The sequence below is a fragment of the Ambystoma mexicanum genome, chromosome 4p (assembly GCF_040938575.1).
Source record: "Ambystoma mexicanum isolate Mex_15411 chromosome 4p, UKY_AmexF1_1, whole genome shotgun sequence".
Classification (NCBI taxonomy): Eukaryota; Metazoa; Chordata; class Amphibia; order Caudata; family Ambystomatidae; genus Ambystoma; species Ambystoma mexicanum.
The window spans coordinates 101,145,018-101,158,479 of record NC_090927.1 but is presented as its reverse complement, the minus strand read 5'-3'; the positions used below and the strand labels follow the sequence as shown (position 1 = coordinate 101,158,479).

Below are 13,462 nucleotides of genomic sequence, written 5' to 3'. Positions count from 1 at the left end.
ACCAGGATATCAAGAGTTTTCAGTTAGAAGTCTTCCTGGCAGGAGAGTGTACTGGGAAAACTCACTTTGAAATAATGTGATGAAAAGGTACTTGGTTATATTAAGTTGTGGTTTCAAATAAACATTTTATCAGCCAGAAACTTTGAAAAGATTTGCCTTTTGCCATCCTTAATTCACCATTGGAGAAAAGACATTTGTTTAGCCATCCTGAAAAGAAGGAAAGACTTTCCTTTATCATACTCTATCCAGTGTTGTGAAAAAGACATTGGGCCTCATTAGGGTTGGGTGGTATTCTGGCGGTAAATCCATCGGAATACTGCCCAACAAGTGGCAGAGTTAATCCCCATTTTTTGAGAGTCCAGTGGACTCTGTGGAGCATTTTTGGCAGAATTACCGCCGGCGGAATTATCACCACAGTAATTGTGCTGATTTTCTGCGTAAAGTGAGAGGATCTACCTCCAGCATGATGCTGGAGATAAATCCCCCACTCCAGGATCATACTCGTAGAATGGCGGTGCGGGAAAAGTGGCGGATATGCCGTTACTGCCGTTTATTTCCCACACCACCATACTTGGAATGAGCCCCATTGTGTTTTACCATCCTGAAAAGACTAGGAGAGTCTTCTTCTTTGCTATATTTCAACCAATGTTGTGTAAGGAGCATTTGTCATGTCATCCTGAAGAAAGCAAGAAACTGGTCTTGACACAAAACATTTTGAATAGTTTTCCTGAACCAATCCAAGGGAAGGGAACCAAACACTGGATATAAGGAGTGTTTTGGTTGAAGTTATATGTCTCAGGTCGCAGTTCTTCCTGCAGTTCTATTCCTGCAGGAGCTGACGATGGCCCCACAGACCTCTTCGATTTGTCTCCCACTGCAATCCTTTAGTTTTAAATTGCAGAGAAAACAACCCCCGAGGGGAAAGTGGAAGTGGATAAAATGACAAACTCAGGTTCAGCTTGAAGCCTGGCTCTGGATTGGCGACCCACTCTGACCCTATGAACAAAGCATACAGCTAGTACATTACCACATGTAATACTTCCTAACATCCAAAGTATAACTAAATCTCTCATATGTGATTGCCTGTACTTTTCTGCTGAAAGGCCTTTGGGAAAAACTCATTCACTGAGCTTATCTTCAAAAAACCCAGACTTATCAGATCAGTTTCTACACCTTAAATGAGGTCTGCAATTCACTTGTACTCTTGGATTGTCTTTTCCTCAGAAAGAAATTTTGAATTGTTTTTCCTTTTAGCTTACTTTCTTTTTTAACTCTGGAACTTGAGTTTCAAACCCAACAAAACGTACTTACAACGTAATGGGAATCGTGTTCCCTACAGATTCTATTATTATGGTCCCAAGTCTAAAATTCTGTATTTACAATGCTGATCGAGTTGAATTATTTCTTCTATAAGACTGTCACTTTGGTAAGCGTATCTTGCACACAATATCCCCGTCAACTGCAGCTCCAAGTTGCCTCATGAACCGTGCTCTCAAATGTTGTGATAAAAGGAAGGAAACCGCGGTCCCTCAAATGTCAGTTTCACTATGCGTGAACTCTAAACGAGTTTTCGCAAGTCCGGCGTTGTGTGCACACGCGTAGATTCTAAAGTGAGGGTCCTTTACTCATGGGTCAGCAAACATACGAGCATTTCCCAGCGGTAAGTTAGATTTAATTATTAAATTATGTAGTTGCGTCACGTCACACATCCGCTAACTTTAAATGCACACAATATTACAATTGACTTCAATGAGTGCCCCAAAGAGCGAGTAAAAGCTGTGGCCAACTTTCTAAATAAAACAGGAAGTCAAACAAACTAGAGTGATACATGAAGTCTCTTGAAATAAACAGTTCAACGTTATGTTTTAAAAACATTAACTTTACTTAGCTTTGTTTTGTAGCTGACGGCTGTGTTTTCACTATGTCTCCAGGTGCTGCTTAAAACTGTGCCTCTTCTCTAGACATTAAAGCTTGACTTTGGTTTCTTCTTATCCTTGCTTGGCTTTTCAAATGAATTATTTTCTCATGAGCTTGATGAACTGCGACCATCTAAACTAAGTATCTGAATGAAAGGCAGTTTAAAACCTCTCTCAAGGTACCAAACTACCTCACTGCACTCGGAGAACTAATGAGCTCTGAGAATGGCAGTCACCATCTTGAACTGGGATCGCTCCTGTCTCCTAAAGTATACTAGTTAAGGAAGACTGGAATTTGATTTAGTAAATGTACATGGGAACAACATTTTTAGAATCTACCATGTCTAGTGCTTTTCATACCTGACCTGAGCTGCCATGGGCCTTTCCTGGCTTTTAGACTAAAAGGGAACCTGACAATATGTTTGATTTGTTGCACTTATTCGAGTTGAACTTTGAAACATTTACTTTGCACGGTTTACTTGTATATGTTAGTGTGAGGGTATCAGGTCCCAGCGCCGAAATCCTGCAGGAGCAGAAAAATAGTCCTCCAGACCCCAAAACCAGTTCACCCAGCAGTCAATTCACTACAACTTCTGAGCAAACCAGACCAGGGGAAAGGGGAAGTGGATAAAATAACAAATGGTCAGGATTCCTCCGATACTCTCAAACTTCAGAATGTCTCAGAATTCACTGCAACTCTGCTCTCAGCTGCTGCATCAACTCTCTGCTGACTCTCTGCTGTTACTTTAGAACTTTTGCTTTTGGTTGCTTACTGGTAAAATATATACAATCTAATTTTAAAATTAAATATCTCTGCTCTTCTAAGAGAAGAGTTCTTCCTTAGTTTTTCTAAACTTGCCCCCAGTGCTCAAAATCCATAGACTTGTATTTATCCAGAGTTTCCTCAGACAGAAAACTGAATTTCAAAAGTCTTGCATAAGATTTCACTGTGCTGATTTGCTGCGCATCGCTTAGACAGATTTCAGGAAATTTGCGCATGGAAACTCACATTCTTTCACCGCGCCAGGATAGCGTTGACTTCGTTGTACTCAGTAAATAGCAACCGTGTAAACAACTTGCCGGCACGGTTTGTTTTTCTTTCTGCGCACCTCGGCAACTGAAAGGAACGTGCGATACGGCTTTCCTTCACTCTCTCTCCTACACACCGGCTCACGTCTCAAGGTCTTTTCCTTTAACGCGACTCGAATCAATGCCTGACAAGCTTTTTTGATTGATTGATATTTTATTTCTATCCCGCTCGTACACAAGTGTTTCAGAGCGCGACAAGGCAAGGAAAGGGAACAGGGGAGAACAAAACAGCGATCTTACTAGGCCCAGTGACATTGAGAACGCGCAAGTGCATGGGAGAGGGGGGAGGGAAAAAGTGCATGAAAGGGGGGAGAGGTGGAAAGTGCGAAGCTGAGGAGAAACAGATAAATAACAATAAATAAATAATAAAGGCAACAAACAGTGGTAATGCAGCCAGCAATTTGCAAGTGCTAGGTTTAAGGCAGCAGACAGAGTAGGTCTGATAAGTGCAGGAAGAAAAAGGGGGGGCTGTATGGGTACAGATACAGACCCCAGTGCAAGGGGTGGCCCGGAGGCAGTGTGGGAGGGTGGCAGGGTGAGCAGGTACCTGGGCCCAAAGGACAGAGGGGACCAGGTGCACGGTGCCAAGAGAGAACAGATCAGCAAGCAATTGAAATGTTCAAAGCATCTACACGCGCAAGGCCTTATTCAATCGTATGCATTCACTGATGATGCCGGAGTGCGCGCCAACTCCTCCTATACAAGTTACTTGGAGATAATTCACTGTTCAAATAACTTTCAACTTGACAAATAACTTTTCACAAGTGTTGATAAATGTTTTTCAGTTTCTTCATTAACTACAACTCAATACTGTACATGCAACTTCCATTTCCTGTTATTGTTTTTAAGGACATTTTCGTAGAACATAACCTCTTTTAAAGTTACAGTCACTTATCTAAATATAGGTTCTTTGGCACTTTCTAGTGGCTGTCTTCAGAATTGATAATTTCTCTGGTTTCTCAATGTTTCTACTGGAACTCATAAAAACTGTGACCTCTCTTGAGCAGATCCTGCATGAAAGGCAGTTTAGAACCTCTCCAGAGGTTCCAAACTACATCACAATAGTCTCTGAACCAATCACTGCTGTGCAGGAAACTCTTAATCGTGAACTGAGACAATTGTTGCTGGCTGATGCATTCACAGCCAATCCAACCCCACTATCAGCTATAACTACTATAACCACCTAATGCCACCAAAGAGTTCCTAGACTATAATCTCCTGTTACCTGGGACCTGACAGAGGGTCAGACTGAGTTTGGACACAAGGTCATCTTATTTTAGTTGCATAGAAAGAGAAATTCCATTTAGGTTAGGGAAAGTTAGGCCTTCATCCATACCCCTTATTTTGCTAATAAAATGACTAGCGTTGAGAAAGATACCTCTCTGTGTCCGCTTCTGAATACCATGTCTTGTCTGATTGTGCCCTGATACTCTCCCGGAGGCTGGATCCTCTCTCCTATAGCCGCCCCCAGGGTCAGGATCAGGTAGCGACTGACGTCCCCTGGCCACATGAGCAGAGGCCACCTCAGGGAAAGGAGTGATGACACCACTGGATTCATCACAAGACTGACAAGTAGGGTGTGAGGTATAAAAGGAAATCTAAAATATGTGTGGAGAATAGAAGTCGGGGGTAGCAGAAAACCTGTAATCATGGAAATTCTGTTGCCTTCCATGGCACATTTTGATAGGAACATAATTGTGAGATGATGATGATGATTATTTGTTAATCTTTGTCACCTAGATCAAGGAGCCCCCCCTACAAGTAATCAGTGTGTGGTTCAAGGAGGAGTGGTATCTCCATCAAGACTCCAGTATGCCAAAAAAACCCTGGCTAGCACATACCAGATGTAACATAAGAGAGATGTTTTGTTTCCAGTATGAAAGAGGAATCATTCCTGAGTGTGGGAACACATGATCCCTGTACGTATGCTGCCAGCATCAGCTGTTTGGTTATGTTCCTGATGGAATTTTTGCCGCAGCTATTTTCACTGTGATGTTTTCACCATAGCCGTTTTGTTGATTTCCTTTATTTATTTATTTTTACAAATATCTGTGTAGTGTTTGTAAAGGGGTTTCAGGGGTGGTGGGAGCCCCCCATTCAAAAATTGTTTACAAAAAAAAGAAATCACCAAAAAAAGCCCAGGGTGAAAACACCACAGTGAAAACAGCTGTAGTGAAAATTGCTGCGATTAACACGTGAATCCATTCCGGAGACTAAATAAATCATAATAAAGGAAACCATGCACATTTTCCAGTAGTCACTGTTGAGTTACATACGAGTGTCAAAGCTTGTAGAGGGAATCACACCACAATAATTGATGGTTCCCATCCAGAAGCGATGCCAAGTTACAGTTGGAGGCTTGGGAGGATGACCAGCTGGCTGAGCAAGTACTGCGAAAAGAGAGTGAGAGACACATGCCAGCACAAATATCAGGCTCCCAACACCGGACAAGGTGACAGGAGGCGCCAGGGGAACCAACTAATGCAGATGCCCAAGTAGAGCAATGCAACACCCTAACAAGCCTAACCAAAGAGAAGTAGACTCTACAAGGCGCCCCAAACCACAGAGACTGCTAGTAACTACCTGCTGCCAGGACGGTGGGTTTGGTTGGGGGGTGGGGGTGACTTTGAGGACCATGGACCGTAACAAAGCTGATACACATGAATGCATTCCAGAATCACACTCTGTGGACTTTGTCAAACTGAATCCTTTTTTTTCTGTTGAACCCAATAAAGAAAGTAAATTGATCCTTGATCTTCGAGTTGCCGTTTGATCCTCCAGCCATGAGATGAAGCAATAGAGAAAGGTCAGTAAACCAATGGGGACCATAAGCAATGCCACCCTAACTCAAGCCATTGGCTTTTATTGGGGCAGAATCCTGCTCGACTGGATTTCTTCTTGGGCTGCTGGCTCTCGAACCTGGTGCTGACCTCTTTGGGGTGGAGGGGGGGGATTCTTTTGTGTCTTTAGGGTAGGCAGGTCACCATTCATACACCTTTGGGGTAAAACTGGATCTCACCTGGATTTTCACCACAACCACAGAGTTGTCTACTGACTTTGGGTCTCGTTACATTTACGGCGGTGTGGGTAAAAAAGGCAATAAAGTGGCAGTTATTCTGTTACTGTCACTTTACCGCTGCATAACCACACTGCCATACTACGATTATCTCAGGAGCAAGGAAGATTTACCTCCAGCAAAAATCTGTAGATTAGGTGGCAAATCTGCCCAAACTCCCCATTGACTCCAACCATTGGGTAATTTTCCCACCACTTGCAAACCCGTGGTAACTCCATGGGAACAAGTGGCAGTAACAGCAAGCAATTTTTCCGGTAATTATGTGGCTGTACTGCCGAATTACTGCCAAACTCGTTATGAGGCCCTTTGCCCTGCATTCCTTGGGGTACTTGTAAACCTTACCTGAAACTCTTCTGAAAGTGACAGGTATTTTGTTTTTTTCCTGGATTCTCTCTGGGTCTCTGGAGTTTTAGTTCCAAATACTAGAATTTTAGCAGCATTTTTTAAGCCCTTGTTTAGGCTCTTGTTTATGAAATGTCCTTTGTGGATACTTGATCCCCACACACTGCACGGAGGGGACTGGCTTTCTTTTCCACCGCGTTAAAGTGAAAGTGAAAATGCCTCCCGCGATTAACAATAGACTCCTCTTAAAAGCTGCATGGTTTTACCAAGTGGTATTTTCAGGCAGATTACATAGGAATCCATTGCAATTTGCCCTTAACAGACACACACGTGTACGGTGGAGCAACAAATGGGGGCAGACACGCTATGTCCTGCTCTCCAACTCTGCCACACAAATAAAATAAAATGAGGCGCATCAGAAAAAAAGGCAGTAATCAGATTAAGAGCCATTATTTTCAATCTGTCTCACCCTTGTGGTTTTTCTAGTAGTGTAATGAGTCCTTGGGGCTAGTGCTGTAGGTATGATCTAATCTTGTGTTTTGGGTTGGTGTTTTTTCTCCCCCTCTAGGTCAATATACATTTACTGTATAGTGGGAATTTGGCGCATAACTATTTCCATGTGCTCGAGGCTTAGGAACATTGTTTGTGTGGCATCTAGCTTTCCTATAATGAGTACTGTGTCTAGGTTCCCTTACTTCTTCCCTCCCTCCTTAGACTAAATGTGTAGTACCCATCTCTAGATAGTGGGCATACATGTTAGCTGTAGGGTGGATTGGGTCTTCAATGACCACTGCTGTTTTATACATACACTGGTTCCAACATGTGCTGTCTGTATTTAAAGTACTTGTACTTATATGAGTTGATATGTGTAACTTTAATAAAGTGTCTCATTTCATGTTTCACTACACCAGTGTAAGGTGTTTTCTTTGAATAACCGTGTGGACTAACTGTACCGAACTACCAGCTCTCCTTTCGCCATTGGGTTAGGCTTCACTGCTCTGCCAGGTCTACCGCTTTAGAAAGGTGTGACTGGGCTGGGCGTACTGTTAAACCACAAAGCTATATGAATGGACACCACTCGCCAGAGGGCTATGTAGACATCTCCCTAAGATTGACCAATGATCACAGCAAAGGACCCGGAAGAGTGGGAATCGTAACCCTTTGCTGTATATGCAGGGTAACATACACAGATAGGACACAGAACAAACAGGCTGCTGTTGACTACAAATTGAGTGTTCGAAATGTTTACATTAGAATATGACCTTTCCCTTCCTAAACAGGAGGGACAAATATATACATGCATTCATTGGAACTTGCTTCTCTAGTTCAATCTCTAACTTGCAAGACCAAAAGTCTAACCTTCACATAAAATAGGATGTACTGCATTACAATAGCTCAAAACAGTTTGGGAAAAAGGTTACCCAAAGACAGAATTAAAAGTCAACATTGTACTCTAAACTAGCAATTAGCTTCATTTCTAGATGTCACTGCGCACTCTTATTTGTAACTTGGAAATCGTTGAGTCTTCGCTCTTGTTCCTCCACTCACCTGCTCCAGGAAGATCATTTCTGCCAGCTTGTAGTTCTTATCCAGCATTGCTAGACGAGCACGCACTTGGTAGTATTCGGTGCCATCACCACCCTAAAAAGGTAAATACCCAACTATATTAGTTGACGAGGGCAGGGTTGGAGTCAGCGCCCAAGATACGTTTTTAAAAAAGTGTGATTTATAAGATAAACGTTATGGGTGCAACCATTTCTATTGCATGCACTGCAGGGAGTGAACCATTGAGGCGCAAACAATGCTTACCCACAAAACTATTTATCCGGTGTTGCTTATAGAATCCACCCAAATCACCCATTCAGCAACAAGTCGATGAAAGGTTCAGTGCTGCAGAAGAAAACGTTACAAACCTTGCAGGTAACATTGTTTCTGATGGATACAAGATCCCCTCTCCAATGTCCTTACCTTGGAAATGTCCAGCTTCTAGGCTGGGACCTAAGATACTTTAAAGCACGCTTGCATAGCACCAAGTGGCGCTACTGACACTTAACACCCACTGGACGCAACAGTACCCAGAGTATAAGTGGCACCTATTGCTCCAAGCAAAACTGTTCCTGGCATACTTCCTGCTGCAGGTTGACTATGAACATTCCGAAGCGACTGAGGGGAGGAAGACGGGTGATAAGAAAACTGAAGAAGAGATATCATATCCATCAGAATGAATGTTCCCAATAAGGTGGGCACACTTTTCTTCTCATGGATACTCATCTGCAGTTTCCACATCTTTGAAAGATTCTCCCATTACTACCTAACAATTTAAGAGGTTTGTGCCTTGGATGCCACATAAATAATAAATAAAGTCACTCAACTAAAGAAGTGCTTTAACAACTCCCACAACGTATTTCTGCCTAGCATCAGACTCCAGACAGAGCCAAACTGGTGACCCACTTAGGAACTGCAGCCGCATCGTCGGAAGCAAATGTGGCTTTTGGATATTTAGGGAGAAGCTCAGATTGTGCAACAGCCTCATACTCTTTAGAAGTAAATACAGCAGGCCCTCCTTGGTGGACAACTTCACCAAGCAACGGTTGGGCAAGGGAAAAACTCTTCATCTGACAGTCACACGTTGACTGTGAGAGACTGCCATGACTTTGGTGAAGACATTTGGAGCAGATGTTGTGCAACAAGGCAACACCCTAAACTGCCAATGATAGACCACAGCAATGAACCACAGGTATTTGTTGTGAGCTGGTAAGACCGACACATCGGAATAAGCCTGCTGAAAGTCCAACCATAACAAGGTCTGGGTCAATTTCACCATGCTGCACGTTTCTTTTTCATGACCTGATTTGGACCCCATAGGCCTAAACCAGGCCTCAATTTCCCCTGTACTTAAGTAAAACCCAGTTAGGTATTCCTTTTCGCTCACTTTTGCTATGCCTACCTTGAATACTGTATGCTACTCCATCATCAGCTCTGCCTGGTAAAGCTCTTGTTGCATTTGCTGATGCATGCAATCTGGCAGAAATCTAAACAACAGAAGGCTGTACCATCTTGCTGAAATCTGGAGGACACACCGGCCCACAGTCTCCATCCACCATTATTTGACAAAACCTTCCAGCTTGTCCACCCACTGGTATTTGATACTCTGAGCAGACACATCGAAGTGGCTTCCCCAGGGAGCCACCCACTCGAATGCCGCTGGTTGAGTAACCATCTTACGCTGGCCACTTCCCTTGGCAGATCTCCCGATGGATTGTCCCTTCCCTCATGTGCCCTTGCCAAATCTTCTGCAGTTACAGGCTTTTGGGTAGCAGACAAACCCAAACATCTGGCTGTTTGCCTTGAATCCTTGCATTTCTCCATGGCGTGGTCAACCTACCTTGTCCCCAAAATGTTTGCTTCCGTAAAACAGCATGTTGTCACAGATGGCACAAGAAATACTCAAAGCCTCAGAGACGGTTCAAGGATGTTTATTATATTCGTAATGGACCGTATGGCCTGCTCTCTCGTTCCCAAGCCGCACCACCCTAACCCAGCCCATTTGTGCCTAACACTGGTTAGTAGATCATGATTGCTTCGCCCCTAGTATATTAACAAAGTAGATAAACTGTGATGTTAACCTTAACTCCCTCATATACCTCCTAGCTTTCCCTACAAAGTTGTTAATGTTCAAAAAGGGATTATTATGTGATCGTGCCTTGCAGACACCCTGCTTGATACAGTCTTCTTGCACTGTGTCCTCTCCCTCTTCTGACCTCACTCTATACTCCCTCCCCCCGTCTCCTCCCCCACCCCTCTATGTAAGACTCTAAATAAATGCTATGGAAACAAAATGAAGATCACACAGACACAGGAATCGTAATAAACAAGAAACATGTATTTTCCAGCACAGTGAAAGTCAGCTTGCTCACCGACAAACGCCTTGGTGTAAAGCGCTCTATAAATCAATCAATCAATCAATCAAACAAACAAATCGCATTTAGCAATGAGCACAGCCCTAGCAAATGAGCACTCCGCCCCCTCTCGGGCAATGAGAGAGCTTCAGCACACTGACAAAGCCCAAAGCACTAATCCTCCAGCATGAGCATACACCACACTGGCCTACTCGCTAGCCCACACACACACACACACCACACTCGCTAGCCCACACACACACCCTCCTCTGAGAGCTCACTCACATGCCAACTCTCCTCTCTAATGACAGAAAGCCACCGTTATACATAGTGGCATCTGACGCACATTACAAGCGCTTTGGATTACGGCGCTATATGGATTTCTTGAGTCGGTCAAGTGGCACAGCGAGTAGAGTGCTCGCTTTGACATCGGTGCAGAGCCTGCTAACGCAGGTTCGAATCCCGGCCGGGCCAAACTCAGCCTTTCATCCTTCCGAGGTCGATAAATGAGCACCACACACCGTGGGTAATAATAAGCAGCGCTCAGATACCTGAGGGTTCGTAGCGCTATATAAATGCCAAATTATTATTATTATTATATAAATACCACATCATTATCATTATATATCCATGCGTAGCATAATCGTATACTGTACTAGAACACTGTGACATGATATCGCGTCTTTTCGCATCGAGACAGTACGGCTCTTTTGCAGAACGGAAACATTTCTGCGCAGCCAGCCAAGGTTGTTTTCTAACAGTCTGCCAAGAGTCACATTTGTTATGATAACATCCACACTATGTTCAGCTGCTCTTTCGCGCTCAGCAAACCGGATTCATATAGATAGAAATAGACAGACCATATCTAGCGCCTAGAAACACAGAATGTGCTACACAAAATAATAAACTAAACATATCTGCATAGAATTCAGCAAATATTGATCTATAATCAAAACAAACTATAATTCATACTAAATGGACGCAAGAATGAATGGATTAGTCCACGCTAAACTATCATAGAAAAATGCAGACTAACATCTCCTCCTCTGTCACTCTGATGTGTTGCGCTCCTTCTAGACCTTGCCTGCATCCTTTGATGTTACTCCTTCCTCCTTTCCTCTACTACTCCCTTCTCCACACTACTACTCCCTCCTTCACAGTAACAGCCCGATTCCACTCACTTCCTACTAAGACACCATCCTTTCACTCAATCACAAATTTCACATTCACTCCTTACACTATCTAACCTAACCACACCGCCACACCGCCACGCCGCCACGCTCGCTCACACTGCAGTTCCACTTGTGCTCACTAACCAATAACGGACCTTCCCCAGAATTCGACTCCACGCTCCGCTGCAACTTCCTTCCTCCTACTGGTGCCTTGATCTGCCACCTCAACTGTTACCATGTGTTTTTCAAAGTTATTAATTGCGGTAGGACTTGGAAAAGCAAACCTACGGATAGCAAGGTTATTCACAACCCCAGGTGCGAAAAGCCTTTGTCATTAAAGTCGCGTTCACCAAGCAGCAAGGTGGAACTAAGGAGGAAGGGGTCAAAGTTGTGTAGTACAGTTATCACTGTGCAGACTTGAGAAGGAAAAGGCCCACACAATATGTATATTTCCACATAAGGCACACACAGATACGCTTATTCAAGTAGGTTGTCCTAACTATTGATAAACAGATTAAGGATAAACAAAGCAACAATAAGAAAAAGCTTTCCTAATCATAATAATTGTGATCAGCATTTGGTAGGTACCACCAGAATACATGCAGTTTGTGCCTAGAGACCCTTAGGTTGCTTCCCCTGATTAAGCTCTGGGGAAGGTGCCTGAAGTCTTTTTGGCTGGGGGAGGCAATAGAGCAGTCACCCCTTTCACTTTTATTGAACTTTGTCTTTGTTGATTTGTATATATTAGCGTTTAGAGTTAACCACAAACTCACTCCTTTCCTCCTGCTGAATGCATCACTAGTGAATTGTTATTCTCCTTGGCAGTTGTCGCTTGATAAGCTTGATGTACATTTGTGAATTCCCATTACTCAGCAGTTTTCGGGGAGCGATAGTCTTGAGTCTCAAGTTTCATCTTCGTGTGTTCGTTGTAGCTCTTCAATATCTTGTCGGTCCTCATCCATATTCTTGTGTCGGGGTGGAATCTCCTATTTTTCCAGTTTCAAATGCACCCCCTTTAATTTTATTTTGCAGTGCAGATTGACTTTTTTCCAGGATCCAAAATGATTTGCCTTGTCTGTACTCTTCCCATCCCTTTTCTTACAAATTCATTTCATCGAGGAATGTTCTCCTCTTCCTCCCAGCTTTCTGTGGAGATTTGCAAAACCATTGATTGGTGTGATGCAAGATTTTTAAACACGAACATGTATTGAATGGCGTGAGCTTTCAGGGTATTATTCACTTCATCGAAGTTCTGATGTTGTTCCTGTACTTTTAAAAATGTGTTATTGTTGCATTCATAGTTTACAAGAAACCTTACACAACATAAATGCAATCACATCTTCAAAATGAAACAAGAAAAAGAAAACAAACAACATAAAAGATATAAAAGATATAAAACCAAACAAACAAGAAGCAAAACCTAAGAAATCTTCGGATACACTCCACAGTAATAAAGATCATACATTGAATTGATTTTTTTAATCCAGTTTATTAATAAGAAATTTTAAGAAAATATTCAGTGTTAAAATGAGAGAAACATTAGTACCCCACATAAACTGACACCATAACAGGTTCAAAGCCACATCTGTGCTCTTACCACTAATATCCTTAAAACAAGAAAGCCAGGTATTGGCAAAGTATGGACACAATAACCAGATGTCTCAAGGTCTCAATAGTGTCCATTGTGCCACAGAATCTACAGATAGAATTAGGTTAAGGGTACAGTGAGGGATCTCTCCAGTGCTTGGTCCTCTTGTTCGTGTGGAGCTGATTAGGCCTAAAGCGCATGTAGGTCACACATGGTTTGTCACAAGGGAAACGTTGTAAATACAGAGGGATGCATTCTCTTGAATGTGTGAAGGGTGAGTACTCAGTATAAGTAGCATAGGATTCTATGCTATCTATAGTCTCAACCCAATCTGCCCTGAATAGACGCATCTTGAGAACTACCGGGCGCTGCACAAGATC

General features: G+C 43.0%; 1 protein-coding gene across 2 annotated transcripts in view; it reads right to left on the bottom strand.

Moving 5' to 3' along the window:
* IFT172 (intraflagellar transport 172) overlaps positions 1 to 13,462 on the bottom strand; it is a 1,218,930-nt gene that overhangs the window by 672,492 nt on the left and 532,976 nt on the right. For both annotated transcript variants that reach the window (XM_069605452.1, XM_069605451.1), the window contains exon 20: positions 7,972 to 8,064. In XM_069605452.1, the coding sequence (XP_069461553.1) occupies positions 7,972 to 8,064 (93 nt within the window). The remainder of the gene's footprint in view (positions 1 to 7,971; positions 8,065 to 13,462) is intronic.